Source organism: Callionymus lyra, chromosome 16, assembly GCF_982586985.1.
Source record: "Callionymus lyra chromosome 16, fCalLyr1.hap1.1, whole genome shotgun sequence".
NCBI lineage: Eukaryota > Metazoa > Chordata > Actinopteri > Syngnathiformes > Callionymidae > Callionymus > Callionymus lyra.
Window position 1 is genome coordinate 18,522,192 of NC_141833.1, and position 25,552 is coordinate 18,547,743.

At 38.1% G+C, this 25,552-nt stretch overlaps 2 protein-coding genes across 3 annotated transcripts in view; both read left to right on the forward strand.

Moving 5' to 3' along the window:
- Positions 1-248: 248 nt before the first annotated feature.
- Positions 249-5,167, forward strand: btf3l4 (basic transcription factor 3 like 4). The gene is made up of 6 exons (XM_087811483.1): positions 249-351; positions 772-831; positions 1,813-1,926; positions 1,983-2,184; positions 4,724-4,783; positions 4,852-5,167. The coding sequence occupies exons 2-6, from the start codon at positions 778-780 to the stop codon at positions 4,896-4,898; spliced, it is 477 nt and encodes a 158-aa protein (XP_087667609.1). The 5' UTR covers positions 249-351; positions 772-777; the 3' UTR covers positions 4,899-5,167.
- Positions 5,168-8,616: 3,449 nt separating this feature from the next.
- Positions 8,617-25,552, forward strand: part of zfyve9a (zinc finger, FYVE domain containing 9a) — a 34,782-nt gene continuing 17,846 nt past the window's right edge. For both annotated transcript variants that reach the window (XM_087810594.1, XM_087810596.1), the window contains exons 1-4: positions 8,617-8,756; positions 20,861-20,917; positions 21,029-21,136; positions 23,949-25,063. In XM_087810594.1, coding sequence (XP_087666720.1) covers positions 21,067-21,136; positions 23,949-25,063 — 1,185 coding nt within the window. In that variant the 5' untranslated portion in view covers positions 8,617-8,756; positions 20,861-20,917; positions 21,029-21,066. The remainder of the gene's footprint in view (positions 8,757-20,860; positions 20,918-21,028; positions 21,137-23,948; positions 25,064-25,552) is intronic.

Genomic DNA, 25,552 nt, shown 5'->3' on the forward strand with positions numbered 1-25,552 from the left:
CACCTTCACACCACCGCGTGCTTCATCTGAACGGTTCATGTTGTCAAGCTAGACAAGTGAAGCATGTCAATACCGGAAGTAGTAGCAAGCAAAGGGCATTTTGAACGAATTTAAAAGATACTTATTCGGTCTAATTGAAGACGTCTAATGAAAAATTATATCTGAAATTATTACAGAGTATAATTTAATATAATTGACATCTTATATGTATATCGAAATGGCCTTGATGGATTTAAAAGCAGGCGGAAATGATTCGCCTTTTAACTAACTTGATACTTTTGACTTAGCTGCGCTGCTGAGCTTCACTGAGTCGACAACAGTTTCACCGTCTGTGTCAATTCGCGGAAAAAGGTAAATATTCCTGAACAGTTTACAGCTATAAACACCCATCGTGTCACATGTCTGAGTTAAAACTACAACCTGTCTTTTTTTTTTCGATGATGTCTCCCAGCATGAACTAGCTTCTAAGGCTAAAGCTAACATTAGCTGCTGTAGCTTCACTTCGCTCTATAAGCTAACATTAAAAATGTCACGTGAAAGATCAGCGTCAGTGACAACGACTGGGTCGTGATGTTCACAAAAATACTATTAAACTTTAGTCAGTGTCTTGTCATTGGAGAGGATCGAAACTTACTTGCACGATTCACGGTGCGTTTAAAAAAAAACAACAAGTATAACAAGGCCTTCTATTGATGACATGCAATATTCTCACATGGTTGTTGTTGTTTCAATAAACTGTTGAATTGTTTTTAGCTTTTGCTTTATTTGCAGATCACCATGAATCAAGAAAAGCTCGCAAAACTCCAAGCACAAGTCCGGATAGGTGGAAAGGTAACTATTTTGATAAGTATTTATATTTAAGATGGTTTAAAAATAGATTTTTTTTTTATTGCTGACACATTTGTTGTGTTAGCTGTTGTTTGTGTAAGGAGTGGGGATGGAATTCAGCATCTGTCAAGCTTTTCTTCCTGACCTCAGCATTCCTTTTATCATGCTGGGCCTCTGCCTTTCTTTTCACGTGTGTAGTGGGTGTTTTCTCACAACTGCACACTTGGTGGTGGTGTTATTCCACAGCAGTGACACGAGAAATTGTTCAGCGCTGGTAGAAAGTATGTGCCACCTGTTCGAAGAACCTCTTAGTGTTTTGTCCAACGATCATTTGAAGACAAAGTCAGTAAGTAATATTTGTAGAGCGCTTTTCTAGACCAGGGTCACAAAGCGCTTAAACAATCAAAACAATACCCAATAAAATATATGCTTAAAAGGTCAAGATAACACCGAGACAAACACAGGAGTCTCAGAGAATCAAGGAAAATCCTGCACGAATAAAAATGTCTCAAGATGTTTCTTGAAGGAGTCAGTAGATCATCAAACACAGAGATCGTTTCAAAGCTTAGGAGCAACAGTCTGGAAGGATTTCTTTCCTCTGTTTTGGAACCGTGTGTGAGGAACCATCAGTAGATTCTGATCCACAGACCTCAGAGCCTGAGCTGGGGTGTAAGTCTGGATCAGAATCATGAATAGATCTGAAAGTAAGAACCAGAATTTTAAAGTTCGTCCTGAAAGAAAACTGGCAGCCAGTGAAGAGATTTCAGGATCGCGGAAATGTGAGTTCTTCTACTAGAGCGGCTCAGAATTCTCGAGTTTTGTATAAACTGCAGACGAGACGGATCCTTCTTGTTAAGACATGAAAACAATAGCAATAGTCCAGATGAGGAGATACAAACGTGTATTAAAAATGAAAGCCTAAATTCCAAATAAATCCGATCATGCCAAAACTAGAAAAGTCAACTTTTGCTCTTTATCTTCCAGGGAACGCCCCGCAGGAAAAAGAAGGTCGTTCACAAGACGGCGACAGCTGATGACAAAAAACTTCAAGGGTCTCTAAAGAAACTGGCAGTGAATAACATCGCAGGAATAGAAGAGGTGAGGCTGCGACGTTTTTGTGAAAAAATACCTCCTACTAATCTTTTTGTCGTCAGGTCAACATGATCAGAGATGACGGTACGGTGATCCATTTCAACAACCCCAAAGTCCAGGCCTCCCTGTCCGCCAACACCTTCGCCATCACGGGCCACGCAGAGACCAAGCAGGTCACAGAGATGCTGCCGGGCATCCTGAGCCAGCTGGGAGCCGACAGCCTCAGCAGCCTGCGCAAGCTCGCCGAGCAGTTCCCACGGCCGTGTAAGAAAATACTCCTTATTTACTTATAACACTTCGTCTTATTCAAATAGAAATATCACACCCGAAACTCCTCCCTCCCCAAAAAACATCCCTGGCCGCAATATTAACAAAATTATTAAATAAATGTATATAGAAAAACCCAAAATGAATCACCGTTACAATATATAAGATTACCTGGATGCATAGTGGCATTCTGTAAGTATAATAGAAATAAAAACAAAACGACAAAGTAAATCAATAAAATAAAGTTCCATCCGGTTGCTCTTAGTTGTGAATAGTGCGATAATCTTGAATCCCGGAGAAGATGTGTAAAAATAAATCTATTCAACCATTCCTAAAATAAAAAAAAAGCCATTAAGAAAAATATATATATATATATATATTTTGTTTGCTTTTAAAGCACATTTTATTCTTAGTGGTTTATATTTTAACTAAGATACAAATATTCAGCGTTTGGTTTTCATGTTGCAATTAAACTCGCCTGCCCGATGAAAGCAATAATTGCAAACATCAGGAACAATGAAATTCCGGGTGATGACTGAGGACGAGAGGATACAGTCAGCCGTTTTTAAAGCTGATGTTTGGACATAATTTTGATTTGAAAACAAATAAAAGCAGTTACGACTTCGTCAAGAGTCATGCGGTCTGTAAATACTACAACACCAGAGTCAAGTACTCGACAATACTACACATATATTCTTGTTACTGCAGTATCACTATATGTCGTATCGTTGCCCCTGTATTGATTCTTGCCAATACACACCGCTAGTAGCTAGAACAACAATTCAAACTCTTCAAATGCTGTTTTGTCGTCAGTTTAATATAATGTGTTGAACTTGGCTTCAAAGTGATAATTGTGTAATCTAAGTATCGTAGCACTTGCTGTCTTCGAGTGCTGAGGTGTTACGAGCCAGTGTTAAGATAAAGAGCCCCTCAGGGGAGCCAGAGAACTCGCCGATGAGACGCTTTTTTGTAGTGAAAGTTTGCGGAGGCTTAACACAGCCGCGCCGTCACACTCTAACCTCAGAGTGATGTGTAGTTTCCCTCGGCGTATCAGCCATTCATTAGTTCTCTTCACGCCGCCGCCTACATCTCTAACAGGCGTGCAGATGAGCGTGACACATTTACACTGCGCTGTTTGTTTTATGAAACCGCTGCAGAGCTCAGCTTGACTCGCTCTCAGTTCGGAGCTCTCCGGGTGACGACCTGGTTCGCTGGACGACGCTCCTCAGAGGTCGTCAATCGTCGTCACGTTGAGATGAGACGCTTTCGTAAACACTGTGGAACAAATGGATCGTAGACTAAACTTATTTACGGTTAATGGCTAGTGATATGGATGTTAAGTGTGACTGTTGCTTCCATCCCAGAGTAGATTTATGACCATGATGCTAACTTTCTAATGATTCATACTAGGCTGTGTATTCATGATACAGGGACTTAGATACTGTAGTAACAAGGATATATGTGTAGTATTGTCGAGTACTTGATGCCGGTGTTGTAGTATTTACAGACCACATGACTCTTGATAAAGTCCTAACTGCTTTCATTTGTTTTCAAACCAAAATATGTCCAAACATCAGCTTTAAAAGCTGGTGAAGATGACTGTATCCTCTCGTCCTCAGTCATTGCCAGGATCCCGCATGATTTAATTATTTCTTTAGCGGCAGATGACGTAAAGACTGCTGCCATGTAGAGGACGGAAGTCTAATTGCAACACTAAAATGAATGTTAATTCTATATAAAAAACACGAAATATTGCATTTTTAAAATATTTTAAAATATCGCTACAAGTGTATAGATGTTTTATTACATGCCTACTTAATACCAGGCGACATGTTTCGGTGCTAATATGGATATTTGTAGTTCAGACAGGACGTCGGTGATGAAGGTTAAGTTCATACAGTCATTTTACAAAATAAAACTCTGTTGAAATACTTTAAATTGCTTTTAACTTTTGAACATAAACATACTTCATAACCAGCACTTGGGCCCACAAACACATCCCTATGTAAAGTATAAAGTTTTATTGTGTACTTGGGCTGCACTGGTAATTAAAAGGTAAATGGGGAAAGCCTGGTGGGACGAAGCAATCTGAACATTTTATCAACGTAATCGGGCGAACGTTTAACGCCAAATCAGCTGCTTTGATTGACAGCTGGCTGATCCACTGACATCTTTTAGCACTCCATCTCAAAAAGAAAGCGGCTCATTGGTTGATTTTTCTAGTGGGTGGACGACTGGTCCAATCAGCTGGAGCTTTACAAACATAGCTTTCCCGGGACCTGTCTAGTGTCGATAAAGTTGTAAAGGTACCTGTATTATTGGAATGAAATCAACTCAAAACAGAAAAAAAAACTATATTTGGTTACCTTTATGTAACCACAGTTCTACGAATGTGCAAGCCAGGTTTCGCCATTTGTTTCATTGGTCGTAAAGTGAGATATCGCACCATCAAACACCCTAATATCATCCTAATCTTTCAAATTGTTTGTCTGCCGTTTAATCTGACTGTTGGTTCTTGTGACCTTGGCTCCTGCAGCGATGGACATGAAGACGGTGAAGGAGGAGCTCCCTGAGGAGGAGGACGACGACGTACCAGGTAGACTTTCGTCTCCACCTGTGGACTCCAGCGTCTGAGCTCAACCCTCATGATCTTTCTCTCCTCAGATCTGGTGGAGAACTTCGACGAGGCGTCAAAGAACGAAGCAAACTGATCCTCCTCGTGTAGTAGTTTATTTTCTTTTTGTTTTTTAACCTCTCGCGGACTCTTAAAAAAAAAAACACCTTCTCATGGAGACGTGAAGGTGAGGAGCGTCTTCTCCGCCTCGTCTGAAGGCAGCAACATCAGAGCACCGACCCAGAAGCGTTCGTGTGACTCGACGGCTTTAAATAAAAACCACCTCGGCCTGGATCCATGGAATCTGTATGTAGCTGAGACTCTAATCACATGCTGATTTAATAAAAAACGTTTTTGGCCTAAAAATGATATTCAATTTGATTATTTTTACACAATACTTTACAGTGATATTTGATTATTTTTACTCAATACTTTACAGTGATATTTGATTATTTTTACCCAATACTTAACATTTATATTTGATTATTTTTACTTAAAACTTTACAGTGATATTTAATTATTTTCGCCAATACTTTACAGTGATATTTGATTATTTTTACTCAATACTTTACAGTGATATTTGATTATTTTTACTTAATACTGTACAGTGATATTTGACTATTTTCCCCAATACTTTACAGTGATATTTATTTTACTCAATACTTTATGGTGATATGTGATTATTTTTACTCAATACTTTACAGTGATATTTGATTATTTTTACCCAATACTTTACAGTTATATTTGATTATCTTTCCCAATACTTTACAGTGATATTTCATTATTTTTACACTTTACAGTGATATTTGATTTTTTTACCAATACTTTACAGTGATATTTGATTATTTTTACCAATACTTTACAGTGATATTTGGCTATTTTTACCAATACTTTACAGTGATATTTGATTATTTTTACCAATACTTGACAGTGATATTTGGCTATTTTTACCAATACTTTACAGTGATATTTGATTTTTTTTTTTCCAATACTTTACAGTGATATTTGATTATTTTTACCAATACTTTACAGTGATATTTGATTATTTTTACCAATACTTTACAGTGATATTTGATTATTTTTACACAATACTTTACAGTGATATTTGATTTTTTTTACCAATACTTTACAGTGATATTTGATTTTTTTTACCAATACTTTACAGTGATATTTGATTATTTTTACCAATACTTTATAGTGATATTTGATTATTTTTACACTTTACAGTGATATTTGATTATTTTTACCAATACTTTACAGTGATATTTGATTATTTTTACACAATACTTTACAGTGATATTTGATTTTTTTTACCAATACTTTACAGTGATATTTGATTTTTTTTACCAATACTTTACAGTGATATTTGATTATTTTTACCAATACTTTATAGTGATATTTGATTATTTTTACACTTTACAGTGATATTTGATTATTTTTACCAATACTTTACAGTGATATTTGATTATTTTTACCAATACTTTAAAGTGCTGAGTGACACTGCAGGGATTCAAACCAACAACCTTCTGCGTCGTCAACACTTGTGTAGACTTATGACCAAAGTTCACTCTGGCAGAGGAATGTCTCATTTTTTTAATTTTTGATCTGTATTGACCAGATATTCAAGAACTACACAAACTGCCCTCATTCATTCAATTTAAAACAATAAATCTATTTTTTAATGTATACATTGTTATTTATATAAGAACCTTTTATTTATATGAACTTTTTTCTTGTGCATTTTATTAGATTTTCCTTTTTTATTTTTTTTTATTCTTTATGTTAAGGTGAACAATTTAAATTTAAATTCCCTCTGATGCTTTTTTTTATATATATACTTAAATAATGGTAAATTAGTTGTAATTAATTTCTCTATATTATCTTCTTTTCAAAGGTTATTTAGCATTAATTTATATTTATTTTTTAACATTTGTGAGGGATTTTGTATATTTTTATGGGGAAAAATGCATAAATTGCTTCTTTTTTTAAATCAAAAAAATATTAAAATATCTATGATATAGTATAAAAAAATACTTTTATAATATTGTATTTATTTTAATGAATTTAAAAAGGTTCCTCGTGAAACACTTGAGATTCATGCAGATGAACAAGATGTTGCAGCTTCTTCTTGCTCGTCATCGATCCCAGTGACGCTGCAGCATCAATGGGCGGAACCTGATCCAAACATCCGAGTCCGGGACGGGGAGTCCGAGCCTCGGTCCCGCCCCGCCCCCCCCCCCCCACCCGCGGGGAGTTCGTTATGACTCGGTCCTCCTGTTCCGAGCCAACATGTCCCTGCAGCTGTCGGGACTTTGAGGACGAGGCTCTGCGGCAAGAGTCAGCGCCACAGCGGCGCAGCACCGGAAGCGCGCTAGTGACGTCTCCACAAAATAAAAGCCTCTAAAAACATCATACTGTAAACTTGACAGAAATCGGATTTATTTTTGATCATTCGCCATTTAGTGGTTAAGTTAAAGCCTAACAAGCTAATATAATTACCTGCACAAGACCTTGGCTCCTGCAAGGGTTTGAATGTTGCAGTGTCTTTGAAAAAGCCGTCATTTTGAAAGTGTTATCAGTATATGAAAATAAACATTATTAAACTATATTTACACTTCTGTAGTGTGTGCATATTTACTTTATTGTGTGTATCTTGTTTTTATGATTGTATTATTATTTGATTTATTATGTTTCTTTTATATTGTTGTTTTGCTTTTAACGTGTGTTAATGTTTTAATGTTTAATGTGTAATGTATGTCTTAATGTAACGTGTTTTTATGAACTATTGTAACAGTTTAAATCTCCTTAATGAGGGATGAATAAAGGTATATTATTACATCCTATTGTATTATAAAATAAAATTCATAAATGTATGTATATTTAAATTAAAATATGAGTTGCTAATTTCCTGTTGGACTTCCTGGCCACGATGAAAGAAAATCGTCCACTCATATGTGATAAAAAATGTGTGGCTCGAGGGCCTTATTAATTTTATTTATGTGGCCCTTGTGAGGTTTAACTTGAACATGTACAAAATGTTTTAAAAACCAACTATTTTATTTGGTATATATTATGGTTTCAACTCAGTTACAGTTAGCCATGATGTCAGCAAGGTTCACCAGGCTGGTGTCGACTGTATCCTCTCATCCTCAGTCATCGCAATTCCTTTCTTAACTTCTTTGGGACGTTTCCGTTGTTCTTTTTTGTAATTATTTCTTGCCCCTAAACTTGATGTGTTTTTTTTAAATTATGATCTCACTATAAATTAAAATTATTATTTATTTAAATATAATTTTTAAATTCACTGTTAATAATATTTTACTGGCATATTTTAGTTTTTTCTTTCTTTTATCGCTTGTCTTTTCGCGTCTGTCTAACAATAATTACAAACTTAATTATTAACAATGAAATCCGGTTGATGACTCAGGACGAGAGGATACAGTGGACAGTCACAGTGTATAATGTGGCCCTGGTTTAAATCCTGAAGCTCAAAATATATTAAGAAAAAAAGTGATTATAACTGATTAGATTATTAATACATTAATATGTTTTGTGTATTTATTACTTTTTCTATTACACTTTTTCTCCATATATTTTTTCTTGATGTCCCCTCGTATCAGCCCAGTATACAAATGTGGCCCCTAAAGGAAAACCAATCTCTAAAAAAAAAGTTGGATTCCATAACGTTCCAGTCCGTCGTACTCTTGTTTCGAAAGCGTCCACCGGATCCACTCGGGGTGTTCCCGCCACTTCCCCCAGTCTTTGCCCAGCGTTGATCCGTGGAGGAGGCGGAGGAGGAGGAGGGTCTGTGTCGCTCAACTACCCCAGACTAACCATCTGTACTTTCGGACTTGAGGCTGGAGGAGTCACCGGGCCCCGGGTCCTCGCCAGGAGACCCCCCTACAGGAGCAGCCATGACGGACGCCGGAGGGACTCGGACGTGAAGCTCCAGACGGTGAGTAACTGGATCCCGGGTCTATCCCTGACTGACGTGTCCGCTTCACCCGCCATTGCGGTTCCGAACCCGGGCCGCCGCGCAGTGTTTGGTACCGAGCCCTGGGGGTCCAGGTGCGGGGAAGCTAGCCCGGGATCTGCATTAGCTTCACGCGCTGCGGACTCACAACAACACAACAACACAACAACACACGTATTCGCGACACACTTGCAGCGGGTTTTGGACCCACAACCGTTGAGGGTTTCGTGAGACCCTGAGGAGTCCCTGAGAAGATCTGGTCCTGCTGTCCTCGGACCTGCACCTTGTTGCTGCTCAGACCTGCTCACTGCAAACTTTGGCCTTTTTTTTTGGTGTATCTTCAGTCCTTGAACTTCTGACGAATGTTAGACACTTGTTTTGTTTTTAAGGGTCAGTTCTAATGGAATTTAATATAAATATATCAATATAGTTTTATTATTTGTATCGTTACTGGCTTTAGTTGTGGCTGTAGATCATTATTTTCAACGTTCTGACATTAAAAACATTAAAGAGACTTTAATAGTTAAACTGTAACGATAACAAATGTTATTATTCTATATTATTGTTATTTAATGGTGTATAAGTTGCTGTAGAATAGCCTTTGTCCCAATATATTGTCAAATTAAACAATAACACAACATTAACATTAACATTAAAAACATTAAAGAGACTTATATAGTGAAACTGAAATGATAAAAAATGTTATTCTGTAAAATTGTTATTTAATGGTGTATTTGTCGCTGTAGAATAGCTTTTGACTCCAATATATTGTCAAATTAAACAATAACACAACATTATTTTCAACGTTCTGACATTAAAACACTTTAATAATTAAACTGTGATGATGTCAAATGTTGTTATTCTATATTATTGTTATTTAATGGTGTATGAGTTGCTGTAGAATAACTTTTGACCCAATATATTGTCAAATTAAACAATAACACAACAGTAACATTAAAAACATTAAAGAGACTTTAATATTTAAACTGTGTTGATGACAAATGTTTTTATTCTATAATATTATTATTTCACAGTGTATTTGTCGCTGTAGAATAGCTTTTGACCCAATATATTGTCAAATTAAACAATAACGCAACATTATTTTCAACGTTTTAACATTAAAAACATTAAAGAGACTTTAATAATTAGACTGAAATGATAACAAATGTTATTATTCTATATTATTGTTATTTAATGGTGTATTTGTCGCTGTAGAATAGCTTTTGACCCAATATATTGTCAAATTAAACAAAAACACAACATTATTTTTTATTTACTTTCTGACATTAATAACTTTAAAAAGACATGAATAATCAAACTGCAATGATGAATAATATTAATATTCTATATTATAATTATTATTTTATCTTATAATTATTAGTTTTGGGTTCATTTGTCTTAAACAAAAACAAAACAAAACAGGACTTTCAACTTTCTAACATTAGTCAGACATGAATAATCAAACTCAGATAATGGTTTTTAAATAATATGTCAAAAATACTGAGAAATCTGAATTTTAACCAAGTTTATTCAACTCGCTGCTTAACTAAAAAATATATATATATCTATGGATCTGACTACTGATACTCTCACTCTTCGTCCCAACCCCACTCAGTGAACTCCTCGCTGCAGCTCAGTGTGTAAAATAGGTTTTAATCTTGTTTTTTTTGCTTTCAGAAACATCTCATTTTTATATACAACAAATTAGTTTAGTAGTTAGCGAAAAGCCCGCAAAATCCCGTGCGATTACTGAGGACAAGAGGATACAGTGGACTCACGCATCTTTTAAAGCTGATTTTTGGGACATTATAATTGTTTGTTTTTTTGGGTTCATTTGTCTTAAACAAAAACAAAACAGGACTTTCAAATTTCTAACACAAGTCAGACATGAATAATCAAACTCAGACAATGTATTTTAACTACCATTTCAAAAATACTGAGACATTTGTATTTTAACCAAGTGTATTCAACTTGCTGCTTAACTATTAAATATGCGATAACTGAGGACAAGAGGATACAGTTTGCGCATCTTTTAAAGCTGATTTATGGGACATTATAATTGTTTGTTTTTTTTGGGTTCATTTGTCTTAAACAAAAATAAAACCGGACTTTCAACTTTCTAACATTAGTCAGAAATTAAAAATCAAACTCAAAAAAATTGATTTGAACTACTATGTCAAAAATACTGAGAAATTTGAATTTGAACCAAGTGTATTCAACTCGCTGCTTAACTAAAACAAAATATATATATAGATGGATCTGACTACTGATACTCTCACTCTTCGTCCCAACCCCACTCAGTGAACTCATCACTGCACTTCAGTGTTTAAAATGGGTTTTAATCTTGTTTTTTTTTCTTTCAGCAATAGCTCGTTTTTATATGCAATTAGTTTAGGATTTATGTTAGCGAAAAAAACCTGCAAAATCCCGTGCGATAACTGAGGACAAGAGGATACAGTGGACTCACGCATCTTTTAAAGCTGATTTTTGGGACATTGCTTTAGTTTCAAATACTACAATACAACAAATATATCCTACAGTTTCCTAATATATCCCAATACATCATTATGTTGAAGGATTCTTTTTTTTTCTCGATTTCCAACTTCTTCACCGAGGAGGACGAGTGGAAAGAAGGTGCGACTCCAGACGAATCGTCGCGCGGGGAAAAAGTTCAGATTCTTCACTCCCAGCATCCGTCACCCGTGAAGAATTAAAAATAAATGGCGGCGTCGTTCCTCTTGTCAGGTCCCGTTAGCGAGCACAAGCGTCGTCCGATAGCGTCTCCTCAGGTGGTTCCTGAGAGCCCCCCGGAGGCTCCGAAGAGTCGTCCGATCCAACAGGCGCTCTCTCATGCGCGCAGACGTCTCAGATGTAGGCGACCGAACGCCTTCACAAGACATTACGACTCCCTCACTGACGGCTGCCGGGTTTTTCTTTTCGTACGTCTGCCGGTGGGTTTTTTCGACGTGGATCAAAACAAGACGACGAGAGGCTGATAACGGCGTGTGAAGCTTCCCCGACAGGAGGCCAGACACGAGCGCCTTTTATCTCGCGCTTCTTAAATCGCAGCCTTTTAACTTTTCGCCGGCGTTGAATATATTTCGAGGACCTCGTCTCTGGCGCGGGAAACGCGATGTCAACCATCTTTTCAGAGCAGCTTAGAATGTAAAGCTACTTAAACTCTTGACAGTGGAAGTTAAAATCCTCGTTTTTATCTTAAAGGTGAAAAACTGTTGGTTTTAAACTATATTGTTTGTCCCTCTCTGGCGTAATTTAAATGTTGAAGGTGTTCTACTCACTTTATACTCTACCTTAGTTCAATTGAGTGACTGGAAGATGCTAACTGTTGTCATGCTAGCTCTATAAATGTTGTTGCTAACTGTTGTCATGCTAGCTCCACATGGGTTGTTGTTAATTGTTGTGATGCTAGCTCTATAAATGTTGTTGCTTACGGTTTACATGCTAGCTCTATGAGGGTTGTTGCTAATGGTTTTCAGGCTAGCGTTATAAGGGTTGTTGTAAATTGTTGTCATGCTAGCTCTCTATGGGTCATTGCTAACTGTTTTCAGGCAAGATCTATAAGGGTTGTTGCTAACTGTTGTTATGCTTGCTCTATAAGTGTTGTTAACTGTTGTCATGCTAGCTCTATGAGGGTTGGTGCTAACTGTTTTCAGACTAGCGTAATAAGGGTTGTCGCTTACTGTTGTCGTGCTAGCTCCACAAGGGTTGTTGTCAACTGTTCTCATCCTAGCTCTATAAGTGTGTTGCCAACTGTTGTGATACTAGCTCTATAAGGGTTGTTGCTTAATGTTTTCATGCTAACTCCACAAGGGTTGTTGTTAACTGTTGTCATGCTAACTCCACAAGGGTTGTTGTTAACGTTTGTCATGCTAACTCCACAAGGGTTGTTGTTAACGTTTGTCATGCTAACTCCACAAGGGTTGTTGTTAACTGTTGTCATGCTATCTCTTTAAGGGTTATTGCTAACTGTTTTCAGACTAGCGTAATAAGGGTTGTCGCTTACTGTTGTCATGCTAGCTCTATAAGGGATGTTGTTAATTGTTGTCATGCTAGCTATATAAGGGTTGTTGCTAACTGTTTGCATGCAAGCTATATAAGGGTTGTTGCTAACTGTTTTCAGACTAGCGTAATAAGGGTTGTCGCTTACTGTTGTCATGCTAGCTCTATAAGGGATGTTGTCAACTGTTGTCATGCTAGCTCTATGAGGGTTGTTGCTAACTGTTTTCATGCTAGCTCTATAAGGGTTGTTGCTAAATGTTGTCATGCTAGCACCACAAGTGTTGTTGCTAACTGTTTTCATGCTAACTCCACAAGGGTTGTTGTTAACTGTTGTCATGCTAGCTCTATAAGTGTTGTAGCTAACTGTTTTGACGCTAGCTCTACAAGGGTTGTTGCAAACTGTCATGCTAGCTCTATAGGAGTTGTTGCTAACTGTCATGCTAGCTCTATAGGAGTTGTTGCTAACTGTCATGCTAGCTCTATCGGGGTTGTTGCTCAAGGGCATGCTAGCTTTGGAAGTGTTGTTGCTAACGAGGAACAAAATGTAATTTAATATAACTAGTCCAAGTCCTAGGCTCAACAAAATGTATATTTACATAAAAGAAAATATGTATATATATTTAATTTTTTTGTCTTTTCAGTCTTTAGGGCCCTATTTATCTTCATACTTCAACGTATTCTTATTGTTTTAGCTTCAGTGGTGATCATATCATACACTGACCTCTTTACAGGTCACCATATCAACATGAACATTGATCTACTTTTCTATTATCGTCAACCATCTGTTTGGCCACATAAAACTGAGCAGTATTAGCATAGCTGTCGTTCACACAGTAACAAGTTGTTGAAACAAGGTCAGAAACCTCAAGAATTCAAAACATAATTATTTCTGGAAAACATTTGTAAAAAGTGGTTTGGAACAGGTTGATCAATTCTTATTATTAATTTTGTATTTAGTATTTTTCATAATGTTTTCTCTTCATCAATACCGTCCCATCTAGCCAGGGTTTCAGGTCCGACGACCCCTTAGTTTCTGATGCAAACTCAAGAGTCTCGGAGTTCACTGGAGTGTGAACGGTTGCATAATCATGTGACCTTATTATTAGAAAGTGATGTCAGGCCATTCTTGAAGACAGGAAGTGACCGTCCGAGGCATTTCCTGCCTGCGGTCGGGGCGTCTGGAGGACGGGGGGGAGTGGGGGTTCGGCGTCAAATACGGGTTCTCCAGGATGTCGGTTCCGGACGCCGCCGTGACTTTAGAAAACGTTAGTCGTCTGAAGAATCTACACTTGTGCTCGCTCTGACCTTCCACCCAAATACCGTGCCGTCGCACACGCCGGCAGCCAATCAGCTCGCTCGGTTAACGCTTGACAACATTGATCATGTTTAATAAACAGCTCGGCAACCGTTAATCCTCGCACGTCCACTTCCTGTCCGCCTCCACGTTATCACGGGATCAATTCATGTGGTATTTATAGGAAGCGAAACACATTAAATTCAATATGATCGGATCATAATAAAGAAAAAATAAACATTAATAGCAGAAAACAAGGATTGATTTAGATCAAATTTGACAAATATTGTATCTAATAATCTTTAAATAATATATGTTTAATGATAATTAATGAAGAAATGCACGACATAATGATAAATAATCTATTACTTACTTCAATTTAAAAGTTTTATTCTATTTATTAAAAAATAATGTCCTTATTCTTGACACATTTTAAGATGAATATCGTTTTCCGACTGAAGGAAACTCCCTGAAAGTGCAGGTCGCAGCAGAATGATGTGTTTCGGTTCCCTGACACCGAGCGTTGCCACGGCGACGAGGACGACACATACGCCAGCGCCGGAGTGATTCAGTCGTACCTGTAATCGAGACGCTCGCGAGGAAAACTCCGGTCGCGTCCAGATTCTTGTGTAACGCCGGCGAGTCGTGAGAATGTTGAGTCAGCACTTTCAGATGACGTCAATCGTGAGGCTATAGAAGCTCAGGAAACCGTCAGAGGAGCAGCAGAAGAAAGACTCTTTTATTTTGTTACGTGGTGGAAAAACAGGTGGAAGATTTCTGCTTTTCTTTTTGGATTATTGATTATAATTGTTCTGGCTTTGATTTATCATCACCACCACAATTTTAAACCACCACCATATTTACTTTTTCAGAACCACCACGGTACTAACTCCAAAATAACTTTTGAAGTTCCCACCACAGCAATATTTAAACCAATATCAAGAACCACGACTCCTGTCTCAACCATTACACAACCAATGCAAAAACAACCACACTACCATTGCAAAGTGACCACAGTACCGCTGCAGCACTACCACTTTGCAAAACAACCACCGTGCCGCTGCCACTCTAGCACTGCTACTACTGTGACAATGTCAATGCAACAACCACGCTGCCACTGCTACTACCATGAAATTGACATTTCAACCACCATACTTCCACTACCACGCTACCATTGCAAAACCACCACAGTACCACTGCAAAGCAACCATATTATCACTATAACATTACCACTAAAATACCAGCACAGTACCACTGCAACACTACCACTGCAAAGCAACCATACTATCACTAGAACATTACCACAGCCAAACCACCACAGTACCACTGCAATACAGTCACTGCCAAAACCACACTACTACTGCAAAACTACAACACTACCACTGCAAAAATCCCACATTACCACTGGTAGAACGATGAAAATGACATTGCACCAACCACACTACCACTGCTACAACTATGAAAATGACATTGCGACCACCACGCACCACTGGTACTACTGTAAAAATATAAATTCAACCACCACACTGCCACTGCTACCACCATGAAATTGACATTTCACCCATCATACTTCCACTGCCACACTACCATTGCAAAACCACCACAGTACCACTGCAAAGCAACCATATTATCACTACAACATTACCACTGCAATACAGCCACAGCCAAAACCTCACTACCACTGCAAAACTACCACACTGCCACTGAAAAAATCCCACATCACCACTAGTAGAACCATGAAAATGACATTGCACCCACCACACTACCACTACTGCGACCATGAAAATTACATTGTGACCACCACACTTCCACTTTTACTACTGTAAAATATCAATTCAACCACCACACTACCACTACTACAACCATGAAAATCACATTGCGACCACCACACTACCACTGCGACTACTGTAAAAAATATCAATTCAACCACCACACTACCACAAAAAGAAGACATTGCGACCACCACACTACATCTGCTAAAACCCTGAAAACGACTTTTCTACTTCCACACTACCAAACGTCGACTACCACCATCAACACCAGCGACTAATGCAACCAATTCCTCTGTACAACTTTCTACCACATGTTTTATTCCCACCACAGACACAACGACCATCAATGGCAGCCAACCCCAGATCCACAACAATGAAGACAAGTGCTTCGCAGACATAAAATTCTAAACACTAGATAGTTTTCCCACAAGGAGGAAAGACGTCACAACGAAGTCTGGAAACATCAGCATATGTCGATCTCTGTTTACTGATTTAATTTGGCTGAATGTCCGGTCAGACGCAGTTCATCTTGTTAGAGGCCTTTTCATTACTAGCATGTCTGACTCATGGCGGCGCGAGCGAGCAGGACTTCTGCCCGGAGCCAAGGAAAGTTCCCTCAAATGTTGAGTTTGAAAACAGACTTAATTTTAACTTCGATATAGTCGTGTTTTGTTCCGGCTCAATCCCGCTCCTCCATTCCTCCGGGATTATTCTGGCTTTGGCATAATCTCATAAAAACGCCTCCATTACCAGTTCAAACACGAGTCACGCGACGTATTGTGCGATCTTTCTTTATTTTTTCTAAACACAAAGAGCATCATTTTTGTCTGCCAGCGACCCGATTTAGGAGGCCGGGCTTTCCAGGACTGTGTTTTCTGGAGCAGCAGGATTGTTTGGTCCACGACACTTTTTTTTGCTGCAGGACTTCTTCCTCGGCTCTCATACGTACGTCTCCTTTAGAGCATCTTCCCAAGTTTACGGATCTAAAAATAAACCCCCTTCACGCACGCTGGCTGCAGATGCATTATTCAGGGCTCCTGCGCAGCAATTAAATCTTAATCAGGGCCCCGGACTCGTGGAGGCGTGTCCGGCTCGAGTCTCCCGCCTTGTGGTCCATCTTTGGTGGTGGTTACTGTTGTTGTTGTTGATGACTCTTGGCTGGGAAGTTTCTTGGAGCCTGAAAACCACTTGGTGTTGGTGAAGCCTCGTCACAAACTCGTGATGGATACTTGTGGGTCCAAAGTCTAGTCTGAGACCATGGTTCTCGGACCCAAATTTCTTATTCATTGAGGGTTAAAAGACATCATTGACGCAACAAAATACGTATTTTTCTTCCGTCAGTATAAAGTTAAGGGGTCACATGTCCTCAGGGGCCACATGTGTGTTGAACTATTACAACCCGTTTCAGGTTTTCTAACGGTTTAGATCTTATTTTGTTATATTAATATTAATTTATATTTCTTTATATTTGACAATCTTTTTGTGCTTTAAAATGTATTTTCATCCGTGTATACGTTTGTTTCCCCAACATATATGGAATAAATGTGAAACAATATTTTTAAATAATTATTTTTTAAAGTAAATCACTATTTTATTTTCCCATCATGTTAAAGTTTTACAGATGCTTTTCTGGATTTTATCTGTTTTAAAACATAAAGTCATCTCAAAGTTTTCTTTAAGGCGAGTTTGTATTTGCGAGATCCTGGCGATAGGATGCGCATCACGATACAGGGTCAACGATACGGTATAAAAGTGATACTGTATTAACAAGTATATATGTGTAGTATTGTCCAGTACTTGACTATGGTGTTGTGATAGTGTAGTAACAAGTATATATGTGTAGTATTGTCCAGTACTTGACTCTGGTGTTGCAGAATTTACAGACCACATGACTCTTGACGAAGTCGTAACTGCTTTCATTTGTTTTCAAACCAAAATATATCCAAACATCAGCTTTAAAAAAAATGCTGGAGTCACTGCATCCTCTCGTCCTCAGTCATCGCTGAGATTGAATTCTTGCTTTAGCTGCGGAGGACGTGACGAGTGCTGCCGCCTAACTAAATGTTTAATTTTAACACAAAAAACAAACAATGAATATTTGCATGATAGAAATTTGAATTGTTTTATTTTTATGCACATTTTATTGAAATATAAACACAGTGTAAATAAGTAAGTAATTTATATTTATGTAGCGCTTTTCCAGACCAGGATCACAAAGCGCTTAAACAATATTCAATAAAGTATATACTTTAAAGGGCAATATAAAACTGAGAACACAGCGCTCTTGAATATCGATCCTTAAATGTATCATTGTATTTTTTTTTAACATCCCTAGTGAACTCTGATTTGTTATTAATAATTAGGTTTATATATATATATATATATATTATATATCTCATCCAACCAGTGATGAAACTATATCCAAATAATCCATATTTTATTTTGGTTGGATGACATTCACCTTTTGTATTATTATTGAGAGATTTTTAGGCACAAAAATGTCGATAATGTTGCGACGAACCACTAATGCCTTGCTCAGTAACGATGAATGGTTCTTCTCTCCACCGGTGGCTTGTGTGGTCGTGGGTTAAAGACGAACCTCTCTCTCCGTTTGACTGAACGTTAGTCTCGCTCTGACGTCTCCCGGCGGGTGAGTCATAATATTCCTGGAGGACTTCCTCCAAGATGGTGTCATTAGCTCTAATTAAAACCCCTCACGTCGCCGGATCCCCTGACGAAATACTCTAAAGTGTGTGTTTTTCTAACCGTGTGTGTGTGTGTGTGTGTGTCGGCATCAACGCACATGATACTAAACATTAGCATGGTGTTCACGCTGATGCCCGTGACGGCATCTTTACACCGGTGCGGAAAAATGTGTCGACTCGGCGCCTTCCTCTGCGGAAACGCCTCTGTGGCGTGATGATGGTGGTGACTCCTGTCGTACCAGGATGACTCTGGAGTGACGCTGGTCCTCCTCCTCCTTCCTCCTCCTCCTCCTCTTCCTCCTCTTCCTCCTCCTCCTCGTCATCGATGTGCTCAGCATCTCCAAGGTCCTCCTCGGCTGCTGCAAGGACACAGCGGTTCAGGCTTTTCTTTTTCTTTTTTTTTTTTTTCTTCCACACATCCGCGACCGGGACTTAATTATCGCGGCAGAATAAAGACGGACTCCTTTTATTATCAATAGATCGTATCAAACTCTCGTCTCTTCGGCTCAGACATGACTAATCGCACACAAGGTTTTTCTACGCGTAACCGTCTGTAGCCGAAGCTGGTGAAGAAGCAGTTTAACACAAAATAAAAACGCATGTTAAACGAAACAAGTATTTATTTAACTGGATTTTTTTCTTGGGAGTACATTCACAAGTTTTGTTTAATCAAATCACAACGAAATAGAGGCTTAAATAACACAAAAGACGAGATTTATACGAGTAAAACGTCACATTTAGTTTATCTTTAATTAATAATCATAGTAAACTTGTGGCATTTAAAACAATTTAAATCAAATTGTATGAGTAGAGGTTCATCTTATTTTATCTAATTTACAAATTATATTAATAATGTTTTTTCTAGACATTCAAGGTCACCATTAGAAGTGTGAGATTTCATTTCTTAGACATTTTTTTTAAGGTTTATTATTCAATGTGTTTATAAAATAAAATGATTCAGTTTTTGTTCACTTTGTGTCGCAATTCAAGTCAGTTGTTTAGGGTTTCCGCTGTTAAAGGAACAATGAAATCCTGCCGATTACTAAGGACGAGAGGATACAGTCGACTCAAGCAGTTTTTTAAAAGCTGATGTTTTGACTTATTTTGTCTTTCAGTTTTATAAATTCAAACAAAAGGGAGTGAAACGATTACAAAATGTCGCTAAAATTCAGTGTATAAACGTCCAGAAAATCACGTGTATTGAAATATATCGGATCGTGAGATTAGTGTATATAGCTACAGCCCTAGTCACTGTACAAATACACTTGGAACAGCAAAACACATTAAACATAATTTAATCACATTAAAATGGTATAAATCAAAATTTATTTTTGTAAATTTGACTAAAACTGGCGTCTTGACTTGTCATTACACACTTGCTCCTGTTGTTTCATAGAATATATATATGTTTTTTAAGATAAAGCTAATTTCAGACGGTAATAGTCAATTGAACATCCCTCATCATTTTTTTCCTCTTTTACATCAAATAAATAATGAAAAAAGCTTCTCACGCAAAATATAATCAAGTCTGTATTGAGGATTTGTAGGTAAATAATTTACTTGATATAAGTAAATATCAGGACATTTAAATGACGAATAAATCAAAAGATAAAGGTGAAGTAAAATGACAAATTAAATTAGGATTGAAAACATTTGAATAATGAAAAATGATATCAAATATATATATATTTTTTAATAAAATCCCTAAAACTACTGTGTATACAAGATAATTATTGATTTAAATAAAACTATAAAATGGAGTCAAAAATACTAATACAATTGTTCCTTTTAAAACTAAATAATGTTATTATATATAGTATTAAAGTAATTCTATGAAAATCACATAAAATAAACCAAAAATTGCATATAACTTTTAAAGAAAATCAGTATTTGGTATTTTCTGTAATAAATTCATTTAACAAAAGTGCATACATTTGGGTGACTAAATTAACACTAATAAATTGAATAAAACAGTTGAAATTAAATCGGGTATAAAATCATTAAAGTGATGAAAAGTATAACCACTTTATGATGTAGAATTTTGATCAAAGTTGAAATGATTGTAACATTAAAATAATAATAATAGAGTTTTAGGAAGAACTAACATGTTAATGAAACGGTCAGAAAGTTCCAGACGTCTGCGAGAGAAACAACATCATCGATAATGAACAAGAATGAAACATGTCTGACGAGGAAAAACCTCTCTTTGTCTGAGCAAGAGTCGCAGTGACCGGAGCTCATCACGAGCTCTGTGTTCTCCAGGCTGGAGCTCAACAGCTGCTCCTCTCGTTTCAGATGTGGGCGACGGCTTCTTGCCAGGCGGGCTGAACACGAAGGAGGACCTCGGAGCAGGTGAGCTTCTTCTCCGCCGCAGACGAACTCCGTTGACCTCGTGAACGTCATCTTCTGATGCATGGTTTCACGCCCTGGTTCTGGTCCCGACCTGCTCTCCCGTCCCTGCAGGTTCACACGGCAGCGGGCAGGGTGGAGCTTCCTGATCCATGGAGAATTATTTCCAGGCCGAGGCCTTCAACCTGGACAAGGTGCTGGACGACTTTGAACAGAACGAAGGTGAACTTGAAGCTCGGGTCGTTGTGATTTATGTCTGTGGATACGTTCTGACGTTCAATATCTATGGATACATTTAAAATAAGTGAGACTTTATTAATTGTTTTTAACTGTATTTTTCCATTTCATAACATTAAGAACTCTAAACAGACAAGCAGGATTGGGTTGATCCTCAAAAAAGGTTTCCTCAAAAAAAAGTTGGATCCAGATGGTAATCCAGATCTATGTATCACTTCCTGTCTAGTTATCTTTCCTGAAAGTTGTTTTAAAAACCAGAACGAAAACCAGACATGAAAAATCAAACTGAGATCAATACATTGACTTTGGTGACATATTTACCATGACAATGATTTTCACTTCTAGATCTTTTATTTTTCACTTATTTACAAGTCAGTGTTTTAGGTGTTTTTGTAGCTGCTCTGCTTTGTTACAACAACACTGAACAAACAGTGTTATCACTTAAAGAAAATATCTTCAGCTGCAAATCTTTTTGATTGATTGATATTTTTATTTTCTTATATACTTGCTCTTTGTCTCACTCCCTCTCAGTGAACTCATCACTGCCCTTGGCTGCTTTTACCAGAGATATACACTTATCTTTCATATTTTCGTAAACGTCTCATTTTCTGATTTCATGAAGTGAACTGTATTGTCATAATCGCCACCAGCGCTATTTCTGTCTTCATCTCACTCCCTCTCAGTGAACTCATCACTGCACTTGGCTGCTTTTACCAGAAGTATACACTTATCTTTCATATATTACATCAGTGTAAACATCTCACTTTCTGACTTCATGAAGTGAACTGTATTTTTATAATCGCCACGAGCGCTATTTCTGTCTTCATCTCACTCCCTCTCAGTGAACTCATCTCTGTACTTGGCTGCTTTTACCAGAAATATACACTTATCTTTCATATTTTTGTAAACGTCTCACTTTCTGACTTAATGAAGTGAACTTTGTTGTTATATTTGCCACAAGCGCTATCTTCATCTCACTCCCTCTCAGTGAACTCATCGATGAACCTAAGTGCGTGGCTTCAATGCAGTTTATTGCTTTCAAAAAACAATCATTTTTTGTAACCATGCAGGAGTATATTACAGAGAAGCCTGCGTGACTCTTGCAACATCTGCAGGTGAATCTGGTCTGTGTTTGGAAGGCAGGATAACGTAGAAGTGAGCTGAGCCAGGACCCAGCTTTCAAATGGTGTCGTAATGATCTGGAAAGAACAAACCTTTGAAGAGGTTGTCGATGCAGACGTGATGTTAAATAAGGGGTTAAAGTTCTTGTTGTTTTGGACTCTAAAGGAAAGAACCCAGAAGGTCTGACACGTCTGACCCGAGCGCTCAGAAATAAAGCCTGGATCCTTGAGTGTGAAAGTGAGATAGAAATATGTATTTGTTGACACGGTTCTGGTGGTTTTCGAGGCGTGTTTTCGTGTAAAGACGGCTTAGCATGGATTCCTGTGGAGGGAGGAGGCGAGTTACCGAACCACTCTGGTTCTACACCAGAAGAAACTTCTTCACTCAGAGTTGGTCTCAGGCTCGGCCTAATTTTCCCAGAATTCCCTGGACGGCCCGTGCGCTCATTTCCTCGCTTCACGCCAACCTCGTTTTTTTGGGTCTGTCTCTGACATTCTTAGCTGTGTCTTCTCCTGTCAATCACCTGAGCCACGATAAACACAGAGAGACATGAGACCTCGGCTCCTAGGAGGGTTTGGGTGACGTCACTTAAACGAACGGAAAGGCAGGAAATAAATCTGTATTTTTATCTAAGAAATTAATCTAATTGAATTAATAAATATTAATATAGTATGAAGAGTATATGTTTAGCGATTTTTAAATCGATATAAAATATGGTTGCAATTTTTTTAATTATTATTTTCTATTTAACATTTAAAATGTGAAAAAATTTCATTTATTTTTTAAGCTTTGAATATTTTTTTTTTCCTATATAAATTAATTCAATAATTTCTATACTGAAATTTTGAATTTGTTTCTTTTAATTATTTAATTAAAACCTTCTAATATTTTCAAAATTAACAATTTATTTTTGCATATAGTTTGATTCTCTAATTATTCAAATAATTAAATAAATAAAATCAAGTAGTTTTGCTACTTTTTCTAGATTGTCGCTACTATTGTACAAATGTTTTTATACCGATTTAAAAGGCTTTGAATTAGAAAACTTTGACTTAAGAGAATTTATTTATAATTATTTGAATATCAAACACTATGTGTAAAAATAAATAATTAATTTAAAATATATATAATTTCAATTATGAAAACCAATTCAACCCTTAAATATACACATTATTTAATTCAAGTATTCAATTATATAAATTTAATTATTCAAATAAAATGTTTTTTTTCCAAGTATTTTTAATTTAATTTAAATCTTTTTTAAGTTGAATTAAAAACATGTTTTATTACATTTTGTTATAATTTTTTTGGGGAAAAAAAAAAAGAAAACTGATTTAAAAAACATTTATAGATTCATATTTTAAATCAATTTTCAATTATTAGAGGTTTAAATTCAATGGAAAACTGTTGGTTTAATTGTGTCTCCAGACGAAACCAAAAGTAATTAAAAAATAATTCTAAAAATTCTCTGGAAAATCTTTGTCTAAAAAAATAAAATCTAATTATTATATAAAAAAAAACCTAAAAATCCAACTTGAATTCAATTATACAGTAGATATTGAACGCTAAAGGGAAAAAGAAAGAAATGTTCAAGTGAACATCGTGATGATATGCTTTCATACTGACGTCATCACCATATAATGAGACACTAAAGCACTTTTGTTTTCCTCCCCAGATGAACCCGACACCCCCATTCTCTCTGACGCCAAGTGGACCCAGATTCTGGCCCCGCCGGCCCACCTGCTCTCTCTGAACCCCGCCCTGGCCCACGCAGACCTGAGCCCCCTGGAGAGCCCGCTCCCCTTCAAGACGCTCCCCGCCGACCCCACCGGCGGGGGTGGGGGGGACCCCAAAAGACAAACTGGACCGGAACCCTCGCCCCGGGGCGAGGAGCGGCCGCCGGACGTCCACAGCCCGCCCCTCCCCCAGCCCAACATCGGCAAACTGGTGGGCTCCGAGGACGCGGTGACGGCCTCCGAGAATGGCCGCCGGTCCCCCGGTCCCGGACCGGACGGGGAGGAGGTCCGGTCCGAGGATCTGGAAGGGAGGGGTCCCTCGGGAGGAGACGGAGGAGATGGGGGTTCCACCATTATCACCCACTTCACGTTCGAGGTCAACTCGCATGAGGAGGAGATTCGGAACGGAGGCGAGGAGGTCCAGGTGGACCCGGTTCTGAACGGAGGGACGAGTCAAGAGAACGGAGTTTCTTCCGAGGAGGACGTGAGCGCAGAAGGAGGCGCGGAGCAGCAGATCCACAACGGTCTGGAGGACAGAACCGAGGGTCCTCCCGAGAGGGCGAGGGCGTCGTCCCCGTCGGCGGCGCCGTCCAAAGAGGACTCGGTGACGGAGGAGAAGGAGATGGAGGAGAGCAAGCAGGAGAGCAGCGAGGGGGCGACCTCGAGTCACCCCAAAATCAACAACCGCCTCCAGCCCGTCAGCGTCCCGTACGGGGGGGCGCGGCCCAAGCAGCCCGTCAACCTCAAGCTCCAGATCCCGCAGTCCCCCGGCCCGGGTCAGAACCAGCTCAGCCCGTCGGCCAAGAACAAGAACGTGGAGAGCCGGAAGTCGCCGGAGGTCCCGCCGGCCCAGGTGAACGGGGACGGGGGGTCGAGCCGGGCGTGCGCCGAGAGCCCCGACAACGACCTCCAGGCGGGCAGGAAGTCGGCGGCCAGCGCCCTCGGGGAGGTGGCGCCGGTCTGGGTGCCGGACTCTCAGGCGCCGTCCTGCATGAAGTGTGACGTCAGGTTCACCTTCACCAAGAGGAGGCACCACTGCAGAGCCTGCGGCAAGGTCGGTGCAGAAGTGAGGCATGCTGGGAATACCTGAGTTCTGATTCATCCATATGGAGGTTCATCAGAATGTTGAATTAATTTGAAACTTTTAAAATTATTTTTACTATTATTTATTTATTAAAAAGATGAAATATTTCTTTATTTTAATAAATGAATAAATTTAATAAAACCTACAAGCAAACCGCTCTAATAATAAAAAATAAATAAAAATACATGTTTTTATGTTTTCAAACAAACCATTTGATTTAAAAAAAACTGTCTCTGGGTCACATTTTTATATAAAATTTAACTTTAGAGAATTTATTTCTTTTTTTAAAATTAATTCTTAATTATTTTTATTGGAATATCACATTTATTTATTTATTTAAAAGAAAAAAAATGTGACATTTTAATATAGAAAAAAATGACTTAAATAAAAACTTTAAATGTTTTAAGTATTTAATTATTTATTTGAATAGCTGTATTCGATATTCTTTTTCAATAACTG